The sequence below is a fragment of the Agelaius phoeniceus genome, chromosome 7 (assembly GCF_051311805.1).
Source record: "Agelaius phoeniceus isolate bAgePho1 chromosome 7, bAgePho1.hap1, whole genome shotgun sequence".
In the NCBI taxonomy this organism is placed as follows: domain Eukaryota; kingdom Metazoa; phylum Chordata; class Aves; order Passeriformes; family Icteridae; genus Agelaius; species Agelaius phoeniceus.
Window position 1 is genome coordinate 30,376,184 of NC_135271.1, and position 22,159 is coordinate 30,398,342.

General features: G+C 37.6%; 1 protein-coding gene across 3 annotated transcripts in view; it reads right to left on the reverse strand.

Moving 5' to 3' along the window:
• The window catches only part of RAPGEF4 (Rap guanine nucleotide exchange factor 4), a 141,566-nt gene that overhangs the window by 113,541 nt on the left and 5,866 nt on the right, over window positions 1–22,159 (reverse strand). For all 3 annotated transcript variants that reach the window (XM_077181398.1, XM_054636579.2, XM_077181399.1), the window contains exons 2-4: window positions 15,686–15,828; window positions 14,529–14,617; window positions 5,771–5,917 (exon numbers count right to left, since the gene is read on the reverse strand). In XM_077181398.1, coding sequence (XP_077037513.1) covers window positions 5,771–5,917; window positions 14,529–14,617; window positions 15,686–15,828 — 379 coding nt within the window. The remainder of the gene's footprint in view (window positions 1–5,770; window positions 5,918–14,528; window positions 14,618–15,685; window positions 15,829–22,159) is intronic.

Below are 22,159 nucleotides of genomic sequence, written 5' to 3' on the forward strand. Positions count from 1 at the left end.
AACATGTATTTTCCAACAGCTTAAGGCAAGGAAAAGGCCACCTCTCTGAAATTCTGCCTACTGCATTACACGAGGTTACATGCAGTAACCTCCTTTGACAAACAATGCACTTACGATATGACCAAATGGATAAAAACAAATTAAAATCCTTCCATATTTATTTTCACTAATGTATTTTTACGTGCCTTCATAATTCCTACTGCTATAATTCCAGGACATAAAATGAAGTATAAAATGATATTACACCTTGATACAAGAGGTGTGATTAGATAGACCTTAAAGTGACAAACTGATATTCCATACAAATACATGGAAAGCTGTGGTCCCAATTCTGATGAACTCAAGCATTATTCAGAAACCCCACAGAATAGTGCTATAGCACCCCCTTTCATACATGAACTTCCTACATGGCATTCCAATGAAATGGCATCTAAAACTTCTGATCTCACAGACCTGGTTTTAAACTAGCTCATTAAAACCTAGCGCTCACAGTGCTCAGAAAACAAAGGGGGTAAGAAAGCTGCTTCTCCCAAAGCTATCATTACAGAGCAGTTCAGTCTGCTGAGGGCTACTGAATTAACAGCAGATGGGCAAAAGCAAGAAGCAAGTTACACTACAGTTTATCAGTTTACAAGATGTATAAGTGCTGCTGAGTAGGAATTAAAAAAAATTATTCTGACCTTATGAGGGCCAAGTCTCCCTCTCTCCAAAGTCACTGCATGCTGAAGTAATAGCTGTTCTTCATTACTCAAGTGTTTCTCAAGGCATGTTCAGTAACTTCTAACACAGTCCACACAAAAGGAAATAGGTTATTTGTATGTTATCCAAGGAAGGCTGAGTAATACACCACAGTAGGAAAGACCTCTAAAAATAAGTCACCTCTCAGCAGATTCACTCCCTTCCTGTCCGGGTTTGAATCAGTTTGCAACTGCATGAAAAGACAAAGCTTGAGGATGAATTATGGAGAACTGTAATGATCACACTGCTCAAATGCACTCATTTCCCTCCTACTCTGTTTAAAAGAATCCAGTTATTAGGGGTGGAGCAAGGTAGTGCTCAACAGGATGTGCGTGACCAGAGCTCCCCATGCGTAGTCTTCTACTTTAATGTCTATTTTTGGATATATTTTCCTTTGTGCTTTGAAGTAGTTTTTTGGGCAAGGTAGCTAGCACTTACACATGCTGAGGAAGGAAAGCAAGCCCTCATCAACAAAAACAGTATTTTTTCCTACAGATCCATAGAGTATCTTGGAAGTCTACAGTGTTGTAACAATAACAAGTTACTTTTTCATGTTTTGTTAGTGCTCTTCAGACACCAAAGCCAAGGACAGTCAGTGCACAAAGGAACATCACCGGTGATTCCCATAACCTACAAGCTCTTTATCAAGGAACAGTGTTCAGCTGTGTGAGAATTCTGTGTGAGATTTCATCATCTTTAATCCACTGTAACAGCGTTGATAGACAACGAGTCTCCAAGGATGAGTAAGCAGAGAAGATCAACAGATGTTCCCCAACAGGATGCTACTTCAACACAGTCATTAGAGAAAAGACTGGCTCATTTTAACTGGTAATTGTTGTTATCAGGACAGTGTCATTTGTTTTGACCAGTTTCCCCTGACTAATAGAAATGAAGGTCACAGAAAATCTTTCTGTACTTAAAGGACTGACTGAATATAGGGCTGCGTGTATTACAGAAGGCACACTACTGTATTTTTTATAAAGAATATCCCATCTTTTCCTTAAAGAATATTTAAATTTTAAAAAACTGGCAGACTAATATTGATTAACAAAAAAAGAAGTCAGTTTAGGAGTAGCTATCTTTTTTTCTTTCAGGTATAGACCCAACTACATTAGTACTGATAGAAATTAATGCTTTTGCTGTATATTGTGCATTAAGGACATCAATAAAACATATCTAATCTGGGAATCATTATACCAGTACCATTGCTGCTTAGCGCAATACAGGTAATACAGGATAAGTTACTTTTCAATTTAAACAAAACTCAGAGAAGTCTGCAAATTCACAATATGAAGTTTCAGAGATACTGAAAATTCTTTCTAAACTTAGAAATAATTAAAATAGATAAACTTTCTCTCAAAATCTAGTTTCAGGATGTATAGTAAAAGTTTCATAAGCAGTATAATGGATATGTAATTGTCTTTCAAAGAACTGCATAGATATAAAAATATTTGTTGCAAATGTGAACTTCATCAGTAGGCTTCAGTATTAACAAATTTTTAGTGTTAAGAAGGACACTTCACAGCTTTTACTGCTAGCATTTCAGATTAGTTGCACATTAAATTAAAGCCAATACTGAATCTATTTCTGTTGTTTCATTTTCCAAGATTACATTCACAATCTAAAAACAAGAAAAAATACTTAATATTGCAGTATTGGATTTTCTTTCCTCTGAAGGAATAACTCTGTTATTTGGTTAACAGAGTTTTGATTTGTTATTTCTCTCAAAAGAAGGAAATAAATTTCCCCAAAAATTAATTTCTCGGGGAAAAACAATATTAAAAACAACAAACAAATTAAAAATAACATATATTGTATTTTTGCACTTCTATTATTAATCATTAAAATTCTACACACATATAATCAGTAACCATTTTAAGAATACTAACCCCACAATTTATTTAGGCTGTTCTTATACTGCAGTATTACATTATTTTGGAAATATTTGACTTTTTTTTCTGGATAAACCACTTCTTTCATTAATTAAATTCTCATTATGTGGACAGTTGAAATTTGCCCACAGTAGATTTTAGCTCTTACAATATCTGGACTGTAATGAACTGACATCATTGCCTTTCCCCATTTTTCCATGGTACCATATGTATTAAATATCTATGATCCACTCTTGACTTTGTGTGGGTTTTCACTAAACACAATTAAAAACAGAATGACATGTAACAATAACAGTTTCCTCATACAGACTTTGTCACAGCAAAGATATATGAACCTTAGGATAAGGCAGAAAGAACAATGCAGCATCAAAAACATAAAAAGTCTCCCTTTAGAAAAGTATTTACCTTTCTTCAGGTAACAACAATATTAATAATAATATAGTACTGGTGCTACTGTTGGGAAAATTTTCTCACATAATTTTCTATCTACTTTAAACATTGTCTCTTTATCACATGCTAGCTGCAGTTTATGCAGACTCTGGGATTAGCAGGTTGCAAGGAAATAAATATTACCTTGAAAAAATGAACAACTTTTTTATATCTGAGACCAACCAGCAAAGCTGTATTTCATTGAACAATTTTCCACTCACTGAGAGCACAGGGATAGCCTCCTTGAAAGAATACACAAATACACAACAAAATATATGAGAAGTTCACTGTAAAATGGCACAAAAGGCAAAGAAGCACCATAATCCAAACTGTGGTCTCTGACTGGCACCTGTAGCATTTGTGACGTGTTCTACAGCCCAATTTCATAAAGGCTGCAACACACAAGGTGTATGCTAAAGCTGCCTGTGATCACTCCAGTACTTCTAATGCATATCATCTTCCACAAAAGCATCTATCATCAAAAAACTCAGCAAAATCATCAAAAGTGCTAGAAATTAAACTGTATTATAGTGATTAAAGAGCAAATTATGTTGAAATTGTTTTTAAAACAATTTAAAATATAAAATTCAAAAGTTTTTAGAAGGGAATCTCCACACCTCCAATAATCTTGATAAGAGAACAATCTCTGAAAGCTTAGCAGGAAATTCATATACATGGGAGAAATGACTATGCTTATACCAATTAAAAGTGAATTTTTACAAAAACGTTACCAGAGAAACCTGAAATTGGATTTATTCCACCCATCATTATCTTGCAAAGCACTATCCACATTATCAAATTTCTGACTACTGACAAATGCTGCATATGTTAAAACAGATGAGACCACTGGCATATTTCATCTTTTCACGCCAAGGCCTAAAACTACAATGCAGCTGCTGTAGCAAAAAAAACCCCCTGTGAACTGCAAAAAAATATTGCCTTGTCAGATTCTTCAAATTAACTGCAAAACTTCAGTAACTGTAGAAACTGCCAAAACATTTTAATTTAGTTGTAGAACCTGCCAAAAAACAGTACAAATCCTGGCTATGCAATTCAAAGAATGATTATCTGATATTGTCAGGGCATTCAGTGGCAAGCATGTTTCACTCACACAGTGGTCTTTCATGCCTTGGCAATGCTGCACCATTAACTGTGCTCAAGGTAACATATTGTTAGGCAGATGATGAAAGTGCCATTTCCTCCATCAATGTAGATAGTTGGGGATTTAACTTTTTTTCTGATACTGACTTCAGAGCTGCTTCAGGACAATTATTTGCAGTATAATACTGCTCTTTCACAGGAAAAGAAAGAAAAAAAAATAAATCCATCCACAGTTAGAAGCTGAACTAAAATGTTAAAACCAGCACCTATTTCTTAAATATAATTAGTGTCCCTAGACCTGCAACTTTAGGACACTGTCACACCATCTGGCAGCTCTGCACAAGACCTACACTTGTACAGTCACCATTTCAAACGAGCTGGAAGTACAAACTGGCAATGGTGTAGGCCAGGCCAACAGGATGCCTTCCAGTTCCCACAACATTTTCCAAGCCAAAAGTAGTGCTTGCAAAAATGCAAACAGATTCAAGTTCAGTAACTTTCTGCAGCAACAGAAAGTTGTTAATGAAGTCTTCTCTGCATGTTCCATTCTCTGCACGGATACCAAAGTAGACAGACTACAGAATGAAGAACCTCAGCAGTATGTTTTCCACAAAGGAAAGTTTTAAGGAAATTCACATGCAATCAGTAAGTCAATTTTTAAGTGATCTTGATCCATCTGCAAATTCTAAACCCCTTACAGCTGGTGATGAGACAGGAGAAAATGAGAATAATTTAAAATTTCAGAGTATAATAAAAATAGACTCTCCTCATAAAAGCTGGCAATAAAAGCAAAATTAAGGCTAAGAGAGCAACACCTGCAGTATATAAATAAATTCTACCAGAAATTCTACCACCTAAGTTATTTCATTACAAGAGGCCTACAAGAAAGAAATACAGGAGTACGTAATCATACATTATATGAAGCATGAAAGAGAAGTAAAAACTTTCCTTTTTTTCCAAACTAATTTAAAATAATTATACTTTGCTTATGATATAAATGTCATCATACTATGTGGTGGTCCATCCTGGAGAGAATGAGCTGTGGGCCAACCATGCAGCAAGTAACAACGTTAGACCCTGGACACGGAGAAGCTAAGATGAGAAATCTTTAGTTCGATTATGGTGAGATGTGAAGGAGAAGAAAAGGATGATGGGAACATTATGCAGATTAAGTTATTCCTTATAAGGTTACATTCTGAACCCTGCCCTCTGATTAGTTAATCTTGTGCTCCACATAAGGTATTGTTTCTGTTTCTCTCTGTTCATTGGTTCCCTGCCCTCAGATAATAAGGCTGCGTTATATAAGGCTGCGTTCGCCCCATTTGGGGGTCTTCTAAAGGAGCTACGTACATCTGCGTTGTTTATGTTTTGTGTTGTGCCCTCGCGTGCCTCCTTTTATCTCCATTAAAGCTTTCCATTCCTAGCCCTTTATTCATTTCCATCCCTTGTTTTATTTTATTGCCACACTCCCAGCTGATTCCATCCCAGGGCTGCACGTGCCAGCAGCAACAAGGGCTCGTCTGACATGCGATGCAACAATACTATATTACAAATGCTTTCAAGGTCAAGGCATTTTTTTCTGCATTAACTGCAAATAAATCCGAACTTACCTCCCAAAGTGCTTTGAAGTCCTTCTGCTCAATTCGAAGGAGTTCACTATGTTCCCTGGTAACAATGGTAGCATGGCGAGGAGTGTTATCCAGAATGGACTCTCCAAAAGCAGTTCCTATTCCAAGAGTGCATATCGTCACAGCATCCTTTGATTCAAAAAAAAGAAGGAAACGTTAAATGTTTCAGGATGTTTTGAGAGTTTTTGTGCCTTATTTTTAATAGCACTGCCTTGAGATCCTTCAGCAATCTGCTTAGAAAGAAAATTAATTTAAGCATCATCAACAAAAAAATCAATATGCTTTTAAAGCAATATGGGAAGCTTTAACATGGAAACAAGTGGGACTTCTGTTTTCTATATTCATCAGTTGAATTAGACATTTCTGAATGCATATCTGAGAACACAAGAATCACTTCCATCTTTACAAAAACCTGTGATCTCTGTTAATCTACCTCTAAACACCACTGATGATGAGATCTTTGGAAATGTCAGAGGTGATGAGAAGGTAACTAGAATCAGAAATGCAATCTTGGAAAATAAACTTCTGTCCTTCACAAGCTGCTCTCATGAGAAAGAAAATTCACCTGTTATGTTTTCTGTTCTGAAAACGTTAACTTTCAATTATAATATCCTCTTGTATTATATTGCATTTCTCTATTGTACAAGCAATGTGCTTGTACTGTTGAAACAACTCTTGGCCTTTCTGTTGAAAATGCCAGCAAATCTTTCGATTGTTAATGGATGTTTCTCAATTAACTACCAGACAAAAAAAAAAAAATTTCACATAAATCAGGGATTTCAAGAAAACTATTACATTTCAAACAACTTGGAAAAAATGGATCCATGTACAGAGCCATAAGAAGGTCCCAAACAAGCAGCAAAGTCCACTTCAAAGGAGTCTATATGAGCACGTGCCATTCTAAATGATGTCTAAATCAATCTCCCTTGGTGAGAAACTCCTCTGTCGTAGTTCCTATAAAAATTTTGAGCTACTGCAGAGAAAACAAGTAGCCATTAAACAACTTGCTTGAATCAAGATCTTTAGATACATGTTCTATTTTCAGCTCAAAAGTTGGTTTGTTCCTCATCACAGGCTTGAAGCTAAACACTCACATGTCTTTTTTCTGAGATGGGCCTTATCTGACGGTCTGTTAAGTAATTTTTAAAATTAGCAACAGCATAAAAAATTTAAAATCATACAAACTGTACTTAACAAAGGAAAAATATTGCATATGCACATAGAGAATTACAAATAAACATAAAAAACACATGCTAACTTTACTTGATACAAAATGAGAAGTCTAGTTTAATTCTAAAATGTAGGATTCATTCAAAATCAAAGCAGAAACGTTTGTTATCCTCGTGGCTGATAATCCAGGAGAGATGCATGAACGTGTTTCAGCATCATTTTCTGGTTTTAGAATTGCCCTGCTTTTCTTTCATGCATCAAATAAGTCATAATAGTCAAATATTATTAATATAAGGTTAGTAGCTTTGTAATTGCAATACACAGACAAAAGCCCATAATAGTCCAGTTCCCTGAACCATAGCAAATTGCTCTTACACAGATGTTACCATATAAAATTGTGTGTTCAGGAAAACAAAATCAATTATATCTCAGAGAAGATCTAGGAAAAATTTACCAACTGTCAGAAATAAATTTTCAAGGAAGGAAAATAAGAACAGGTTTTCTTTAAAAGAAAGATTAGTCGGGAATGAGCACCTTGGCACCTAAACAGAAGCCTCTACAAACAGACTGTAATACAGTTTATACACTGAAATCTGCCCTCCCAAGCTTACATTTCAGAGCTGAAACACTCTATGCATGGTACGATACTCGCAATGGCATTCAAAGGATCTACAAAGAAAATGAGGCTACTGCTCATACAAAATTTGATCTCCAGATATACAATGCATCATTCTCAATCCTATTCAGAAAGTTCAGATAAAAGACCTCTGTTCAGGACAGGACAACCAAACAGCCTGGCCTAAAAGAAACTTTTCCTGAAGGTAAATCATAGACATTGTTTACATTTTCTAACTTCTCACTCACTCCCCTCCCTTCAAAAAATAAAACTAATTTTAAATATTTCACCTTCTCTGACTGTTTACAACCCTAAAGAATAATCTTTAATGACAGAACAGACATAAGAAGCAAAAAGGATAATTGTTGGTTAAGAAATTATAACATAACTTCTGATGAGGCAGTTGTTAAGCTTAAGAAATAAATTAAAACTGTGGAGTGTTAGGTCAAGAGGCTGGAATGGTCCTATCTACATTCATTAAAGGAAAATCCAGGCTTCCATCCAATGCCTTGTTAAGGCTGACCTAGAACAAAGGCTAGATGAAGTTAAAGAATAAAGTAGCTATTATTAAAAGGCCTCCATGGATGCACCTTGGGCAGTACAAGAGCCCAGCAGGGCTACACCCAAGATGAACCAAAATGGTCACAAAATGGACAACCAGTCACGGGGTCTCTCACTTTTATAGGTTCTAGTCCATTAGCATATTGGAGTTATTTGTCCAGTTATAGCTTTAAGTTATGAGTCCCATCCTTCTTGTTTTCCTCTCTTCAGTTCACCTTGTTTATGCTCTCAGGCCTGAAATTTGGATCAGTTGTCCTTGCTCCCAAGTTAGAGAAGGAATTGTTTTTTCTAGCTACTCTGTGAAGAGAGCTTACCATCCCTTAATATGAAGCTCAGAACTACACACTAAAGCAGTACAGAATCTGAAAAATATAAAAGCTAAAACCTAATGCATCACATCAAATTATCAAGTTCTTTCATATTTTTTCCCAGCCATCACAGTTATCCACAGAAATGCAGTTTCACAGCCCACTGGGGTGCAGACCTATATGCCTTCTTCGAGGCTTCAGAGCCCCATTTTCTCGCTACCCCTTGTTTAAACATCTCCAGCCTCCTGGGGAATCAGGTGTGTTTCCTATTATGCCTGTTAACCTTACACTCAAGAATCTCCTGCTGTTCAGTGAAGACTTCAGGAGGATTGCTGGCAGCTCAAAACTCCCTGTTTGCTGTTCCCCTCTGCAATCCCAGAAGCAGCAGGGTGTTCTAGTGGCTGCTAACCAGCTAACATTCACACAGCTATTTAAAAGGCAGTATTAGAGACTTAGAAAGATGAGATTGCTGTCATTGCTATCTGTCCTCTATACACACTATAAAACAGTAGCATTCAAATCAGAGGCTGTTTGTGTATTCAGTTTCACTGACTCTTACTGCCACATGAGACACATGCAGGGAATGCATTCTTAAGCCTTTCCCTCACCCCCCCCCCCAATCAATCCAAAATATTATTGAATTTGCAAGAACATTTTAATGGAATGGATGAGAATCAGAAAGAAGTCTCTGCTTTATTCCCTTCCCCACCATCTCAAGGATCATCCTGTATCCCTCCTCCCTGACTTGTGACCCCTTCAGTTTCTCTACCTGGCAAACAGAATTTTTGTACTGTGTGTAAATAAAATCACAGTGTCAGAAAGAGAAATGAAGAAACCAGGGAAAACATTACTAGTGCTAGACTCAAAGGGATTGGGGACATTCCTTTAAAATTTTAGTTTGTTCAACATTTTGAGTTTATAAGGGAGCTGATGTAGCTAGATTGTTTTTGATTTCATCATTTTCTTACACCTTGCATCTTTATCTCATCTGAAAATCTGTGTCTCTCTAGGACATCATACTATCTCTATGTTTAACTGGAGTTTTGCCAAAGCTGGCATTTTGAGAAGCTTGCTTATTATTATTTTGACATAGTTCAGTTTGTCCTCAGTAAAAATTTCCTTTTATAGCAGAGAAACCAAGGATATACATGAAAGTAAACTATGAAGTAATTTTTCTGTTCCCTTATCTTCACTTCAGTGTTTCAGGCATTCAGACAAGAAGTCCATATCAAAATATTTCTAACAATAACACAGAAATACCTTCTGAACACACTAAAACGGCAGTTTGCAAACATGTTAGGTCACCCTCTTTACACAAGACAAGGTTATTTACTTAAAGAAGGCATTATGCTTCTACAAAAACTGTGAGCAGCTTCTCTTTTAGTACCTAATTAAAATATGTATGGTTCAGATTAACTGTACTGTAATACCACATTCATAAAAGCTACCTGCAATGTCTTAGATGTTTTCCTACATCACCTGACAGAGAGAAGTGAAATTATTTTTCTGCATTAACTTCCAATAAGCGAAGTTCAAAACCAGAATTAGCACAACCACAACACAGGAGCTCAGCATGAGCCAACACACTCTGCTGCTCAGCTTAGTACATTAGTTCAGCCAATCTCTGTGTTACAATGGGTACAGCAGTTCTCGTGCTCAAACTAAATAATTTTAAACTAGCTTAGGCATATTTATACTACTAACTACAGTACAAACCTATGTCACAACTTCACATAGATTATCTCCAAAATACATAATGACATTTACATGCTGAAAGCAGTATTGCAAGGACTATCCTGTTTAAATCCCTTTCCTTGCTGCCACTTCATCTTATCACACACCTCCTTTGTCCTCAGTTTCAAAGAGCTGTGAAATTCTTCCATTTCTTACATGAACATCTGAACCTCTTTCTTCACAGTCATTCTTCTCAGCAACCCCACTAACTTATTTGGCTTTTCATCCCCAGCCCTCTGCATCTTCTTACAGCTGACAGTGCTGTACCATCCAAGCACTCACAGCTCCTCCTTTATAGCTTTTATAAAACAGGCTAATTGTTTTTTAAGTCAATGCTCTATGTTAAATTTGGTCTGTTTTTAAAAACTGACCTGCCTAAAAAACTCCATCATAACATAGGCAAGATAAGCTGGCAAAAGGCACCAGCACACATTATAATTCAACTGGCAAAATAGAGAAAAAAAACCCAGAAGATCAAATTGCTATTTGGTCTTTGTCTTTTTTCTCTTCATTCCGTCATAGTTTATCAGAAAAAACTTTGGGGTAAAAGGCTCTGAATCTAATTCAGAAAATCACAGTTTTGCAGAATCTGACAACATTGTAACACTGATGTCATAATGCATTTATTCCCAGCTTTATTCTGAGACATTGCCAACAGACATCCTTAGACTGTTCAGCTTCAAAACAGAGTTCAAAAATGAAACATACACAAGGCACTTTGTCAGCAATGTATTTAAGACAACACCAAACCAGGAACATCCCTAAGACAAACTTCTATTACTAAATATCTCAACATTGAGTAGGCAACAGTGCCAAATAAAAATGAAAGTCAGAATCTGATCATAACTGAGGGCAAAGACCTCTTTCTGATATATTCTACAGAGGCTGCCTGTGCTGTTTATTTGAACATAACTTAACTATATTTTTCTATGACTTTTAAGTGCTGTATTTATCAGGGTATTTGTTACAAAAAAGTTGAGGCAAGACCAAAGCAGTTCATTACAGTTACCTCTGGAATTCACAGTGAGACGTTTTCACCCTAGAAAAAGTCCTCTTCGATCTCTTCTTGATTGTTGAATGCTCAGAAAAAACCCATTAATAGTTTTCACAGAGAGCAGACTCCACTCAGGGTGTACTGGATGAGTAATCCTGTCAAATCCCTGTAGCCATTCCAACGGCATATGAAATTACCAGCACATTTTACCAGCTCGGTGGGACAAAACTAACAGTAACAGCAACATTTTCTCTGGCCAAACTCTTTAAACAGGTGTGTATGTTAAATAGCCGAACACGATTTAGAAAGCGTCCATTGCAGCATCGAACACGCGCTCGGATTTGCTTTGCATTCTAACGCTGCCCTCTCGTGACAGAACACAGCTTTGCAGGCAGAAAGGATTTTTCCAAACCAGTGTGAAAGCGAGGCTTTATGAGGTCCTAAATATCTGTGTCTGTCTCTATTAAGGTTCTTAGAACAATAGATTGTAATAGTTCCTATTACATCTATTATAATATCATATAATAGCTAACGTCAATATTTCTGTTTACATGAATTCTCAACTTGGTCCTAATCAGTATTACTGATATTTTCTGAGAGAAATCACACGTGTCTACATTAGTAAGCTGCTGTGCAACAAGAATGCATATGAATTAATACCTCACTAGCTACACTGAAGTCTTGATCCATTAGTACCTTGAGATTTAATTTCTAGTGCAAGACATTTTCCTACATGCCTCTGTAGGAACAAAGATTATTAAGACATTTTTAGTAGGGACCAGGTGCACAATAACTTACTGCACTTCTCATGGGAGAAAGCTACCAATCACCAAAGGTGACTGCACAGAGAGGTAGCACATGGTAGCTGTTATTACACAATGCATTAATTCCTAGGCTTGATGAAATTTAAGTTTCCCAAGCACACAGATACACACCTAGCAAAATGGGACTCATATTTTTAATCAAGAGAATTGATTTTCTGTATTTACATTAACACTGTAGGCATCATCATATAATCATAGGCTAATTCAAGCTGCAAGAAAACTCAGGAGGTCATCTAAAACCTCTGTTTATCTGAAGTATTAAACAGTGTCCAGATTAATTAGTCATGTCTAAAGAGATTTTAACCAATAGGAACCTAAATACCAAGTTAGCTTTCCTCCTACTAGGAAAGACAGAATAATCCTGTACTTTTACATGAGTCTACAAACTTCTAAACTCAGGTAAACATCTGCATCTGTCCTGCTCTGCTGGAAGTTTCTCATTAGCATTAGTGCCATTTATGGTAGCATAGTAACACCTGACCAATTAGTCACTATTATGACTTTGCAAAGGACCTTTGCTCCTGGGTGATGTGATTGGAAAATGTGCTCCAAGTACCCCTACACCTCAAGCACTGGTCATCCATCCCCAGCTGGGAGCACAATGCTGTCAACTGAGTGTGCCAGGGCTGCCCTGACAGCAGTACAACACCGTATTGCCTCCATCATCTGGGTTTATAGTGAGCACAGTGGGCAGGGAGTGCTAGCAAGTACTTCAGTTTCAAGAATGACTGGTACCAGGCCAACAAGAAAGTACAGGCAAGACTGTACAGGAACTACATCCAGGAGCTACAGGCAGGAGAATGAGAAGGAGACCAAGAATGGACAAGGAGGGGCATAGTATAAACCCCATGCTGGAGCAAAACCAGAGAAAATGTTGGACTCAAATAGTATTTAGGAGTCCCCACACATGAAAGTTATTCAAACAGGAATGGCAAATGCATGGGCTGCCATGTTTTTGGCAGTGAGGCTATATTCTAGGGCATCTAGGCAGTGGTAAGAATTCAGTTCATTGTTCACATCAGAAGGAAATGTGAGGTAATGGTAATGCAGAATATAATTTCTAGAACTAGAATCACATGAATTGTAATTCAACAGCTTCCTACTGGCAGGAAAATGAAGTTAACCTGAACAAGCAGAAAAAAATATTTACATTATATTCATTAAGAAACTGAAGTGTTCCATACTCCATCTAATGGAACAAATCAACACTCCAAAGAGATTCTTAATTTAACATCCAGATTGTGCAGATGTATTACTTTCTGAGTAAAGAGCATTGATTCTTCACAACAGTGTAGTGCCATCTTTTGGCAAACACTGGAAAATCCTGATTGCTTTAGACGTCCACAGAAAAGGGTCTCATAAGAGCCCAGTACTGTTCCAAATTGTGACAATACCAGTGACAGCCAGGCCATGCCAAGAATTGCTCAAATTAAGCTAATTATACTCTCAATCAATCTCTACTTAGTACAGTGAAGAGGTTGCTAAAAATAATATGAAAAGTTCCTTTTGCATCTACCATTCTACTGCAGGAAATAGAAAGACCCAGTACTCACACACTGCCTTGACTTGCATTCTGACCCAATTGCAATGGTGATGCGATGCTCAACAAACTGGAAAAAATCCAATTTCTGCTATGAGCAAAAAACTTTCCTCAATCAGCCAAACTTTGGCCAAAGAATACACCACCACCATACCCCCCCACACATGCTCTTTTCAATCCAGGTGAGGAAAATGGGTAGTAGTCTCTATAAGGTCCTGGATAGCTATACTAATGCAAAGGCACAACGAGTCCCTTATCAGAGGTACAACCCCATGGGACATCATGGGAAAATCACTGGTCTCAAACATGGGAGCAAGAAAGGGACAGGATGCCTTCCCAGAAGACTAAGCTCACAGCAGCAGGTGCATGACATTAGACAACATGGATGAGAGACTCTAGAAGTATCTCATCCCTTTAGATTTTTATTTACTCTAAATTTTATAAATCCAGGAGCACCACGATACTGAGAAACCACTTTAAATTTGGGGAGAATTTTACTTGTTCTTCTGTTTCTTAACACTGAATAGGTATTACCTACAGGCTTCCTGTCCAACATGGCAGCAGTTCCAATAGTCTGCTATTACTACACCACTTCCCATTTCTGCAGTGGAGACTGCATTACGCTGTTATTTGCCTACACTGCTAGGGGGTTCACCTTGAACTTCCTGAAGAAGAACTGAATTAAAATATTTCTAGAGAATGAATTAACAACTCTCCAATCTTTAGCACTACTGGAAAAGACAGAGGAGACTTGTTTCACATTGAAGTGTAGACCATTTTCAGAGCATTACTCTTCAGTTTCTTGTAATCAATGGTATGATTTGCCTTCCTTAGACTAAGGACAACTAAGACTAAAAGAGACTCAGAGAAACATATACATCCTTGTGATATGACAAAATAACTGTATAGAATGTGTTGTTATCTACCTCACCATAAATGACGTTCTTCCTTTGTACTACTGACCGGATGGTTGCAATGAAAAATCCATTTTACCTGGTGGTTGCTTGTATCAGACACCTTCACATCCAGTGATCCCGTCAGGACAGCATACCAATTCGTCCCAATATCACCCTGACGGAATACTGGAAAGATGAAATCTTGTAAATAAGACTTATCTTAGCAACAGTAATAAACATTTTCTCACATATTACTGCAATACTGTGGTCACTGCTGGCACCATCCACTTTGCTATATGAGATTAATTACAGTAATACTTCCAGTGACACTGGAAAGCACAGTCAATACACTATGTCAATACACTATGGAAACAATGAAAGCACATAGAACTGCTTCACTCTTCTCCCCAGTTTGCTTCTGTTCTACTGTTCTCTTAGTTAATTAACTAACCAAGCAAACAAAACAAACAAGGAAAAGGTTTTTCAGAACAATGTCCCTTTGAAATTCACAATCATCCAGATTCATTGGTAGCACACACAGCTACCAATGAATTCAGTAAGAGTTCTGGCTGAACAGAAACTGCAAGACTTTGATGTCCAGACATTCCAACTGTGTGATTACAGAGCATCAAAACCCCTGTTACTCTAAGCAAACCCCGGTGCTGCATGCCAGATTTACCTGAGGTGTTTCTGAGACTTGACTAATACCACAGGTTTTCATCAGCTATTCCCCTGGTATGCATTCCCATCACAGGACTACCACTTATTTCCATTTCAGCTTCACAGACCAAGCACAGGTGTGCACCTACATCAGGCCCATGGGCTGCCAGTGCAGGCACACAGCTGCTGCACCTCTCAGCAGTTTGCAGCTCTGGCTTGTGCCAGGGTGCCTGGAAACCACACACTATCAGTGATGTGCCTTGCTGGCACACCTTTGCCCCTGACAGCACAAAGCACTGGCAAAAGCAATCGATAATACATTTACAGGAGAAGAATGAGGCTTAAGTCCAATGACTGGCTTGTAATCTTTCAACAGAACAGTGGTAGAGTATTATATCCTACTGTATGCCCTGCTACCATAGAGTCACTACACACTGCGTTTGTAGAGGAAGCAGCACTTTAGTCCTGCCTTGCCCTATGACTGTGACTGTAAACATTCCACTGATTCTGCTCTCATGAATCTCCTAAAGACAATCACAGTCTAACCCCCAAGTTTATCTACATAAAATACATAATCCTATGAAGCTGTCTTACATGTGATTCCTTTTTCCAGATTTTCATAATATCCACAGAGACATATCTGCTGGAGAAGGTTTGGATGAAATTTCTCAAAAGCTTTCACTTCTTTCAGTCGTGTGAATATTATATCTACATCTTCACTAGAACGTTCCAAAGGCCTGCAAGAAAACAAAACACAAGGGCTTAATCAGAGAAATATCTCCACCTGCATGCACTGAACTTTAAAATGTTTGCATTAAATATCACACCATAATATAAACAAATTAAAATGCATTTTACAACTACATAATGAACTCCTTCCAAGACATCCTAACAACTGCCCTTTATCAACTTGAACATGATTCTTATAATTTCAACACATAGCACCAAAGTCTCAATGCAGCATCACTGTACAAGTATATATGATGATACAGTCCTAATCCTAAAGATCTTAGAATAATTTATAGTTTTAGGTTTGTAAGAAAACATTAACAAACAGATGTCCAAACACACAAGAGGTCCGTGGAATCAGTGCCCAAAACAAAGGTTCTCTATCTGGCTAAATGGAAAGCATTAGATACCAACAGTAATTCCTACATCCAAGCTTCTGTTCTGCATTTTATTGACTATAAACTGACTTTCTTCTTCTCACTTTCAAGGAAGAAGGAAACCTTTAATATGTATATTCTCTTCCATGAAGTGTCTGTCTCTTAGTGTTGGACAAATTAAATATGCAAGCAAGAATCTTAATTTTTCATCAGTAACACTCATGAGTTTTAATTCCAGTATTTAAAATATTTTAAACCTTTGACAGCAACACCTTTTAAAAAAAGCAAGATTTCAAGGAAAATAAAATTGCAGAACACTCTACTACAAAGTAGCATGTAGACCAGCAGTTCAGCAGGTTCAGCATACTACTACATATTTATGAAAATAAAGTGAATTAGCTCTGTAACACATTTTAAATGTGATTATCAAATATTATGAATCAGCAGGTAAGCCAAACACTAGCTGACATCATTAGGAAAAAAAATTATAACAGACAAAATGCAAACCATTAAGGACAGAAATAAACATATTTTTCCTAGGACGTCATACTCAATCAGATGAAGAAATTATTCATGTATAAAGGCATAACAGAAAGAGAGATAACTGCTAGTAATCATTAAACTTATTACTCACTCAAATGTTGCTAGTTAGTTTTTCTGACAAAAATGTCTTTTCTACCAGTGGATGGGCTTATAATGAACAGAAGTCAGATAGCTACAATGAGCGAAAACTAAGTTCACAAATACATAGCTTTATTCACCTTATTATTACACTAAAAGTGTAAGCACTCCCTCCAACAAGACCCAGATCCTACTTTCATTGAATCTGAGTGTCTCATCTTTCTTATTAAATTATGTCAAGGAGGGATTAAATCTCTATTCTCGTTTATACTCCAATTTACCCTTATTAACTACAGATGAGAATAATAATTCTCTGGTGTATGCACTTGCTTCTACATCACAGTGACATTCTCTTACCACTTCAAACTACAATCAACTACAATAGCTCTCTTTTGAAATATTTCATGTAAGATTTTCACCCATTTCTTTTTTTCTTGACTGTGCACTAGCTGACAAGTATTAATAAGCATTAACTCTCTTGTCAAAATCCTTTTAAGAAGATTAGGAGGTGCAGCTTGCAAACAGATTTACAATCTACTTATACAAGATCCCTACCCAAACTACACTAACTCTTGAAACAGTAACTACCTTAATTTACAGACTTTTAAAAAAAACAGCAAAACCCAACAACTCAAAAAGGTGAGATCATTCTCAGAAAATCATCCAGTTCAAGATTCAGCTTAAGATAATTAATTCTTATTCATAAAAATTAACAAGGATTCAACTTGTCTGACAAGATGCCTCCGGATTTTTTTCCGAGGTCTTGGGAAATGTCCTCAGTGTTAAGGAGTAAGGAATTACCAACAGGTTTCCCAAGCTGAGGTGGCCCTTATCCTTAGGAGCACATGAAATTCTGCCTGTGTAGAATTTCAGACTGCAGTGTAACAGTAGTATTAGTAGCACTCAAACTCATTTCTACTAAGTGTTCATAATCTATAGCAATGAATCTGGTTTCAAAAGCCAAGTATTAGTTACGGAGAAAAATGTACCATGGCATCATTAACTGCTTTTCCACAGGACTGCAAAACTCAGGCAAAGTTTGACCATTTTCTACAAAGCATCTTTTAATAAAATTATCATCATGGTAACTTACAATTATCATTAACCTGACATTAATTATCATTAACTTAACATTCATCTATTTATGATGCCAAATTTTGTTTTCTGTTTCCTAAGTACAAGCTCCATAACCTGGAACATAAACAGTCTGGACAGAACAACATAAATTTATTTCTTCATCATAGCTATCTTACTGTAAACTTGTTTTTGTAAAGCATAGTTTGGAGTAATACTTAAACAGCCGGTGTTATAATATAGTCCTTAGACAATTAATGATTCAATCTATTAATAGATATGTACTACTGCTGGCAGATGGAGAATTATTCAAGCTTTATTTTCACTGCAATCACACTTTAAAAAAGCAATGGTATTAATCCAAAAAAGGAACCATTCCCCAGAACACAAAGATACGCTGCAAAAGTCAATCCCAAGGAATATCCCTACGCTCCCAATATGGCTCCAAAAGCCCCTGGAAAGACCTTTCCAGATACCTCATCAGATTACCTATAGACAGATCTCTGTGATCACTGCTGCTGTTCAATCTCACCAAGCTTGGCCCTCCTCTGGTGAACTACTGCTGGTGCAGATTTATTTCTGTTCTGCTCTGTTATATTGATGCTGATGCTACTGAAGTATCCCTTCACTGCTGATGCTGCAGAGTTACAATCTCATATCCATGAGCAAACAAAGTCAAAAAATGCATTTCAGTGGGTCTTCAGCTACCACTTGATTTTCTGCTAAAGCAGAAAATTGTCCTGCACCCATTTCTGAAATCTCAAGACCAATGTATGGAATTAGGATCATAGGTTAATCTAAAAGTATGAACAAATATATTAAATCAATTAAGATTCTCCAGCTCTCACTTGATAGATGTATGAGCTGGAGTAAAAGCATTTTAAGGCAAGTGAAGCACCTCCTCCCTAGACCACCCCACTCAAAGTAAATTTTAAGTCAAACTGTGCTGACATCTCATTTCACTGTAGCCAAAGCCAAGGGGGCACTTTAAAAGTTGCAAAGCAAAGCTACCAAATAAATTATTAGGAAGGGATGAAAAGCAAGAGTAATTTATTTTCACTACCCTACAAGCCCTTCTGCTTTGTTTGACCCCAAGATGCCTTCTTATTTATATTTCTAATTTGCCTCTTCAGAGCATAGTAAATTATTAGCTGGCAGTAATGTTGTCACACAAGACATCATCTATCTTCTGCTTCTTCAATACAACATCACAGCATACATATACAAGTGATAGCATCAATGCTAGTTACATATTTCTGTTCAATTATGTCAATAAGAGATTGATTTTACCCCTCCTTATTTGGATGTGAAGATTTCAGGAGCATATTTTAGAGAGACAAAACAATTTTCTTGACAATGTCTGCTTGACTAGCTATGAAAGGCAATTATAAAGAAAATCTGCCCCAAGTCTATCCTCATAAGGCTGTTAAGCTCAACATGAGTCCTAGCAGCCCTGAAAGCCAGCCACATCCTAGGCAGGATCAAAAGCACATGAACCTGCTGGAGCAAGTCCAGAGGAGAAACATGAAGGTGATGAGAGGGCTGGAGCTCCTCTCCTATGAACATAGGCTGAGAGAGAAGAGAAGGCTCCAAGGAGATTTTAGAGCACCTTCCAGTACCTAATGGGGTCTACAAGAAAGCTGGAGAAGGACAAGACATGTAGTGTTGCAGTGTGATGCCATTTCCTGTTTCACCTATCCCAACCCCTCAGGTGTGCCAACCTTTCCTTTCCCCTTTGCCCTCCTGCTAAGAGCTGTCCAACAACCTTAACATTCCAGCAAGGGCGTCGTGTGGTTGGCAGAAGTTCAAAAGATGCCCCTCAGGTCCGGGCTCATTGGCCTGTCCAAGCATCCCTTGAGCCTTCCCCTCCTCACACCTGGTTGGCCCTCACCCGTCCCTTCCCCACCCCCTGTCCCCGGGGCTTAAAAGAGATGAGACCATGCGGTCAGGATTCGACTGGGAGCTGTTACAAGATTCAGAGGTCTACCATCCTGGAATAAAACTCTGGATTAAAACTCTACGATAGAATCCTCTCCTTTCTCTTCGCCGTCGCCTGAACCTTTTCCACCAGAGGTAAACTGAGTTCCTACTTTGCCTGGATTTGTTCCGAGTGCTCAGCTGCAGCATCCAGCAGGCCAAAGGTGTCTCTGGGGTAAAACACCACAGCTGCTGCCTTTGGTCCAGCAGCAAGGGTCAGACGAGGCCAGGCACGTCCCACCCGGAAATATTGGGATTAATATTCCATAATGTAGTAACAGGTCAAGGGGCAATGGCTTTAAACTGCAAGAGGATAGGTTGAAATTGGATATTAGGAATACATTTCAGATTCTGAGGGTGGTGAGGCACAGGGACAGTTTGCCCAGAGACACTATGGACACTCCATCCCTGGCACTGTTCAAGGCCAGGTTGGCTAGGGCCCTGAGCAACCTGGTCTAGTGGAAGCTGCCCCTGCCCATGGCAAGAGGGGTTGGAATGAGACAATCTAAGGTCCCCTCCAACCCAAGCCATTCTGTAATTCTTCTTGTATTTTTAAATGTAAACTACCCAAGCTCAAAGTTCAAATACAGACAGAGGATAACTGTTACAATTCTTCACATACACAACCTGGGCAAAGTACTTCTGCTCACATGTAATATACATAGCTTTATAAAAGAACCTATTTTGATTAAGTATTTTTAAGATGAAGTATTTGAATGTTTATATAGGATGTTATGAAAGACTTGTTAACCTAGAAGAAAGAAACAGGTTTGAGTTTTTTTATTTGCTTTTGTTAACTTAATCTAGCTATAAACTATTACTTTCTGTTCCCATATGTCCTTTTCTTTAGGTTCTTTCTCATAGTGGGCTTGACATTTGAGAAAAAAAACAGAACAGATGTGGTTTTACCTTCTTTGACAAGATGCTTTTAGAAGCTTAAAATGTTTATTTCTATTAAATGTGTTCAAAAACCTGAATCATGCTCTAACGGAATGAAAGCATTGAATTCCCTTCCCTTGATCTTTTTAACTTTTTAAAACAGCAGTATTTCAATTCAGACAGCAATGAACAGCCCACGAATGATGAGCAGATGGATCTATTTCTTCCACTGTTGAGACTGTAGAAAACAGCTAAAACACTAGAACAGACAAATAAAACGAGTTCATCGCTGGGTTAAAACCAAAGCATCAATGCAAAGATGCAAAGGCAAACTCTATCAGCTGGAAAGTACCAGTAACCCCTACCATGGGCTAATTAATGAATTTAATAGTACTTTAAAATATATTCAGCTGTGAAACATGAGCAAGTAGACAGCACCAAGGAATGCCAATTAAAACCAGATCATTCCTCTATGCTCCCTACACTTTCTTCTGTCCTTTCCCGACATGCAGAAAAACAACACTGTAGGATGCAGAAAAATACCAGTGCCAACAGAGCATCTTCCCTTAATGAGAGCAGGACAATACTGCAACTCTCTCCTCCACACAATGCTGTAAGGATCTTTGACTTTCCATTTCTCTTTGAGAAAGGAAAGTTTAAGAGTGGAATACCAGTGATCAAAACATTTTAGACCGGTAGTAAGCCACTTAAATGCTAACAATAAATGAAGTTACTTTTAATCTGAAGTAGTTTCCAGATAAGGGTTTACTTCAATGGCAACAGAAGATAATTAACTCCCACCAAGAGCACTTTTTACAGAGGTATTACCAAATCTGTTTTCAACACTCACAAGTCAGATCCTCTTTCCCTTGTCATGGGAAAAGTCTCATCATGAGGCTTTTAAACAATAATCACATTACTGTTCTTTTCTCTTGAATGTCATTTTAAGACACTCTGGGATTCCAACTCTCATTTCCTCTGACAAATAGGAAATAGAATTTTAGTTAAAAACTGTTTCCTAGGACTCTTACACACCTAAATCATTCTGGAGTTTAGATTTTAAAAAAAAGGGGCAACACAAAATTGCCTGTGCTTAGTTTTCAGTTAATTACTACTGTCACCTACACTCAGAATCCCTGTGATAACCTCTCAGGTCCTGTACATAATGTACAGGAAACACTGTAGATAATCCTGTTCTACGCAGGTACCGAATGGCCAGCCAGTTAAATGCAGTCTGACTGACTGCCAGCTGCAGTCAGACAGAATTTGTTAGAGTTGAGTTCTGTCTTCTTTAGTGAGGACAAAAGGAAGGCAAATAGAGAGGACTCTCCTTTACCTACCTCATTATCATATTACTCAAATAATTTTGATCAATTTTGAAAAATTATTGGAGAGTTAAACAGAGCAACCA